Source organism: Olea europaea, unplaced genomic scaffold (assembly GCF_002742605.1).
Source record: "Olea europaea var. sylvestris unplaced genomic scaffold, O_europaea_v1 scaffold2699, whole genome shotgun sequence".
NCBI lineage: Eukaryota > Viridiplantae > Streptophyta > Magnoliopsida > Lamiales > Oleaceae > Olea > Olea europaea.
Genome location: NW_019245388.1, coordinates 63,028 through 69,027, shown reverse-complemented (window position 1 = coordinate 69,027; position 6,000 = coordinate 63,028). Strand labels below are relative to the sequence as shown.

General features: G+C 35.1%; 1 protein-coding gene across 1 annotated transcript in view; it reads left to right on the top strand.

The window, feature by feature from the left end:
• The window catches only part of LOC111383477 (probable protein phosphatase 2C 76), a 16,011-nt gene extending 10,248 nt beyond the window's left edge, over positions 1 to 5,763 (top strand). The window contains exons 2-8 of the mRNA XM_023007588.1: positions 625 to 752; positions 1,824 to 1,922; positions 2,771 to 2,929; positions 3,780 to 3,866; positions 3,963 to 4,054; positions 5,025 to 5,099; positions 5,295 to 5,763. Of these exons, the coding sequence (XP_022863356.1) occupies positions 625 to 752; positions 1,824 to 1,922; positions 2,771 to 2,929; positions 3,780 to 3,866; positions 3,963 to 4,054; positions 5,025 to 5,099; positions 5,295 to 5,498 (844 nt within the window). The 3' untranslated portion in view covers positions 5,499 to 5,763. The remainder of the gene's footprint in view (positions 1 to 624; positions 753 to 1,823; positions 1,923 to 2,770; positions 2,930 to 3,779; positions 3,867 to 3,962; positions 4,055 to 5,024; positions 5,100 to 5,294) is intronic.
• Positions 5,764 to 6,000: the final 237 nt, after the last annotated feature.

The following is a 6,000-nucleotide window of genomic DNA, read 5'->3' as shown; positions in this document are numbered from 1 at the left end:
TGCCGTGGAACATTGGCAAAGTAGGGCTAGAGCTTGTGGGACTATTGCCCATGCCACATCCCAGTTTGCTTCAGTAGACATCAGTGCACAGAAATGAGCAGCTTCTGCTCGGTGTCTATTGCTTTTGTCATGTCTTTATTTCATGTTTTCCTAGATTAGGTTGTATTTCCATTTGCAGGAGTTTCCATCCAAGAAAGTTCTATTTCTAACCTTTGCATTTATCATCTCGTTGTATGACAAGTTGTTACTTTGAGTAGTGGCTTTTGTTAACCCGTGGAGGAAAGGAAAGGATTGAACATTTGCAATTAGTAAGATGGGGGAGTGAATGTTTTATCAGGAAAATATTATATCATAACCAATCTTTTAATTCTTCTCCTCTCTGGGTGTGCTCTAAGCTGAATAATTATGAGACATAATGTTTCTTCCAGAATAACTTACCCCTTATGCCATCGTTGGAGAAATGTGCAATATACAGTATTCATATACTGTTGATTGGAAGTCTATATGATGCCAATAAACTGTTGTTTTCTTTTCTTTTCTTCTTCATTTTTTTTATATGTTTATTTTTATGACGTTATTTTCGGTTGAAGTTATACTTATTTCCACTCTCTTTCTTATTGGCAGTGAAGATGGAAGATTGAGCTGTGGATATTTCAGCTTCAGAGGAAAAAGGGCTAGCATGGAGGATTTTTATGACAATAAAACTACCAAGATTGATGGACAAACAGTCTGTCTTTTTGGGATATTTGATGGTTAGATCTTGTCCTATCACTGTTTCATCTCAAAACTTTGAGGGCTAAATAAATATAACTCTGCTAGAGGGGTAGTGCTTGACATGAATGGCCTAATTCAAGTATAAACTAGTTATATAGAAGTCCTTGTAAAACAATTTAGTATGTATATGGATGAAAGCTGGCCACAGTTGTAAGATTAACCTCAGTAATGCTTTCAATTTTGATCCAATTGTTTACTCTGGAGAGACTCGGACTGTGAATGAGCCATAAATAATTCATTTCAGTTTCTGTCCTGTTCATTCAAGTTCATTTGGTAAGTAAATGAATAGAGCTTTCGAGCATTACCTTGTTCAGGAACAAGGTGTATATAGGTCAAAATCTTTGTAGGTTTTGTTCATTAACAAAGGATCTAGCTTGAGCTGGTACAATTTCTCATCTTCGAGTAAAATTTTTGAATGAAAATACTAACATAATTTTGGACACAAGCACTATTCAAACTGGAGCTCAGACCAGCTCTTAAAAATAGATGACGCCAACTAGTTTTCAACCTTTCAAGTTGATTAACATAATGAGTTCAAGCAGGCATTTCAAAAAATGTAAAAGAACAAACAGGAACCACCTCCCAATGTCCAAAGATTGCCTGGTTAAAATTACAGTAATCAAAGTCCTCTTTCAATTGATGCCTGGAATGAACTGGTTGCCATTTCTAACCTTGTATATACTAGTTGGTTGGAGTTACTAATACAGACTAAAACTAAATCTACAAGATATCAGTTTCTAAATGGCTTGAGCGTTTAACGGTCTGTCTCAGTTGAGTAAATAGTAATGATTAATGATGCTCATGTGAAGTTAGAAAGCAAAATATGTGGAGTTGAACTTGAATAAACATAGTATTAGCAATTCTTAGCTCTCACCTGGCAGCTGCCAAATTGTAACACCTGGAAATATTATCAAATAACTACTAAAGCTATCTAGAGCCTAGTAATTTTTTATTTCCAAGTGTGCTATTGGATCAAATTTATATTTTTTAAGTTAATGCTCTTTCAGGCGCCTATTTCCTTTTCTAATGAAGATTATTCGTCATGGCAGGTCACGGTGGTTCTCGAGCAGCTGAGTTTTTGAAGGAACATCTCTTTGAGAATCTCATGAAACATCCAGAATTTATTACGAACACAAAATTGGCTATAAGTAAGTTCGATACCTGATTCCCTTTTATGTTCACTCCTTTCTGCTAATAATTTGGGATGGAAATGGGAGGATAGTTCTTGGCATTCGTCACACTCTACTTCTAATAGGGACCGCTTTGGAATATGCAACTGAGGACTTGTGTGAGGTTTTTAGAATAAGAGTTTTTACTTCTTTAGTTTTTGGGTGTTTAAGGATGCACTTTCTGTGCCCTGAACAGGTCTCATATGTACCTCTTTTTATTTATTAGATTTCCCTAGGGCACCAATCCATTCCTACCATGTTGGGTGATACCTCGTCTGCAGTTGTGGTGCTTGGAACAGTTTACATAGAAAGTTAATGGAGCAGTGTTAGCTTGTCTCTTATGCAGGACATTGATAATAGCTTTGCCATTCACATTAGTGCTAGTGAAGGATAGTTTGTCCCACATGTGAATATATTAGGGATAACAGAAGGTGCAAGTTATGAAAGGAGAATTGGAGAGACGTGAAAACGTTAGCTGGTTTTGATTACAGAAATTGGTTTTTTCCTCCACATGTTTCTCGTTATAATGATTATAGTTGAAAAAATATTTGGAGTTGTGGGCCCATAAGGCACATGATATTTTTGTTTGCTCTGAAAGGATAACATTTGTAGCTGTCATAGTTGGTATTTTATTTAACTGGATAGAACAAATAGCAGTAACCTGGCCTCCAGCATAGCTTTTGCTGTCCTTCAATAAAAATATTTTACCTTGCTTTGCATGTTTAAGCACTTCAAAGCCTTTGAACGATGAATTATTAATGGTGAACGGGCTCTTCGTTCCCTCTTTTCCATATAACAGATATACCTAAACATTTATAAAACCACAGGTGAAACATTTCAACAAACCGACAAAGACTTTTTGGAAGTGGCAAAAGATACTTTTAGGGATGATGGTTCAACAGCTTCAACAGCCATTCTAGTTGGAAATCACCTATTTGTTGCTAATGTGGGAGATTCTCGAACTATAGTATCAAAGGCCGGGAAAGGTACTTCTAATTGTGTGTTGCCCTTATGCAACATGCAGCACTTTTAGCATCAGTGGATTGCAGTAAGATGTGTTACATGAACTGTCCAATATCGATTATCTGGCCCAGCTGAGCATTGTTGAATAAAGTGATTAAATTTTAGTCCAATGTTTTTTACATAATGGAAGCGCATGTTCATTTCCCCTCCCCAAATGTATTTGATGAAAATGATTTTATCTTTTTCTTTACAATGTTCAGAATAGCAGCCGAGGCGCTGAAGTGCATGTAATAAATGTTTGTTCCACATGTAATAAATGTTTGTTCTTTCTGTTGTATCCCCTGAGATTACTTCATAGAGCTTGATATATGCAACTTCAATGCCAACTAGACTTCGATATGTAACAGGAACTGAATGATATGAAGAAAATGATCTGTGGGTGACTGCCATCACATTGTTTTGTTGTTTAAATATTTCAACTGTTTTTTGGGATTTATAAAATTCCTTCATGTCAGTATCGTGTTTCCAGTCTGTAATAAAGTTAAGATCGAAATTAAATGACAGCAATCACTATTTACTAATTAATTGTACCTGGTGGTCTAAAATATTTATAAGGGTTGTACCTCTTTCAAAGCAGGCTGACAAGGAAATTAACTAATAGAGTTAGCATCAAGGTAATGAAACATTTAACCAATACACTAAATCTTTTAAAACCAATTGATGTATTGTATCTGGAGGCCTTGGACAATCTTTCTGATTGTGCTGCTGCTGTCTACGTCTGTTTCATGGTTTATGATACATAAGAGAAACTTTGACGTTTAAAGTACTTCTGACTATAATTTCTGATAACAACTCCTTTGTTGTGCTTGACAGCAATTCCCCTCTCAGAAGATCACAAACCAAATAGAATTGATGAGCGAAAGAGAATTGAAAGTGCTGGAGGTGTTGTTATGTGGGCAGGTATGTTAAGTCTGGCAATTATCAAAATGATCTCCAGAAAAGTAGTAGATACTTAAAAGTTGCTAATTTACTTCTAGACTTGTTACTATCCATCAGGCACTTGGAGGGTTGGTGGAGTCTTGGCCATGTCCCGTGCTTTTGGCAATCGCTTGCTAAAGCAATTTGTCATTGCTGAACCTGAGATTCAGGTAGCCACTAAAACTTTTGGGTTTATTAATTTCGTTACTTTATTCTACTTCCTCAAAATTATTGGTATGGATCGGCCGAAACCAAATTTTAGAACCTTGTCTTGGCCAGTCTTTTGGTGTAATCTACTTTTTTAGTGGTGGACATGGTTTAATGTGGTTTTGGTTCCATGATAACCGAATTGAACCATAAACCAATAGTGTTTTTGATAATGGAACCAAATGGTTTTTATTTTTTATTTTTTTAAGATACGGATCCAAATCGGAATCGAACCTTTTGATTCAAGTTTGATTTGGTTCTAATTTCATAACCAATTGAGAAAAAAAGAGAAAAAATTTGAGGAAGAATCGAAGGTTGAGGCTTCCATTTGAAAAATCCTTGTTACGGTGGTGACTGAGTGTGATGGTAGATAACAGGCAATAGTTGTTGGTTTCCATGTGAGAGTCAAGGTATACATTTAAAAGGAGAGAATGATAAATGAATTAGGTCTGGGTCTTCAAAATAAATTAGGGTCTCTAGTCTTCACATTGATAAATGAGAAACCAAAAGTATATGATCTTTTTGTCTTGATTTTCAATTGAATTTTGAATTTTTTTGGTGTGAATTGTGATTCACTAGTGTGTGTGTGTGTCTATATATATATGCACTATAAATATTGAGTTGGTTCTTGGTTTTAGAACTAGAATTGAATCAGAATTAGAACCAATGATTCTTAGTTCTAAGAATCAGATCCATTAATTTTTTTTTGTAGAACCAAACAGAACCGCTCGATTTGATTTGGTTATGAATTCTTCTTTGTTGGCAAACGAATGACACAAGTAGTATGCTATTCATTCATATATGTATGTATATATATATGTGTATATATATATATATATATATATATTTATATATATATGGATATACATACATATACATACCTACATACATATATAGATACATACATATATATATCTTCTTTTTATTTTACAGGATCAAGAAGTTGACCAGGATCTTGAATTGCTTGTGCTTGCAAGTGATGGACTTTGGGATGTAGTACCCAATGAGGTAATCCGTTGATCATATGTTGAAATCTTTGAGTGTATTTCATAGTCTTGCTAGTTTACAATTGGTTTTTATTATTACGTATTGGTTTGTTTGGCATTCTCCTCAAATTCCATTTTTCTTGGATACAAAAAACATGTCAAAAAAGAACCAGATCTTTAGCATTATTGCTGATATATTTGTACCCATTATCATCAGGACGTCATCTCATTAGCGCAAACAGAAGAAGATCCTGAAGCAGCAGCTCGAAAGTTAACAGAAACTGCTTTCACTCGTGGTAGTGCTGACAATATTACATGCATTGTTGTGAAGTTTCACCACAATACCAAAGAATCTGAGGGAACCCATCAAAATCGCAAAGACCTTGTAGAAATCCAGCAAAAACTTCAAAGCAGGGCCTGAGGAAACCCAGCAAAACTGCAAAGTTGCGCCTGAGGAAACCCATCACAGTTGATTAATTCATTGAGTTCGAGTTGAGAGGATTCTGAGATGCAAATATGCTGATGAGCACATTTAGGTGGTGGCGATTTGTTCATTCTTTGGTTTATTTCTTATATGTCTTACAAGTTGACATGGCATTGTATTCCTACGTTCATGGTCATAAGGTCAATTTAAATTGGTGTATAATTTTAATTTAAGTAAGGATGGGTTCTTCTGTTCTCTTTTAGCCCTTGTTTGATTTATATAGAAATCAGATCTTTAGTAAATTCTGATAAATGTTGATGAAATGCGCAATTTAAAAGTTGATAAAAAATGTGGATTTCATGAATGCATAGTTGTAAATAAAATGAGTTTGAGAAAAATGAGTTTTAGAAAATAGGGGGCAAATAAGGGGTTAATGACCCTTTTCTAGTGCATAATTTTGTAGCTTAATAATCCAGGCCCAACACCCAAGTAGTGCTCC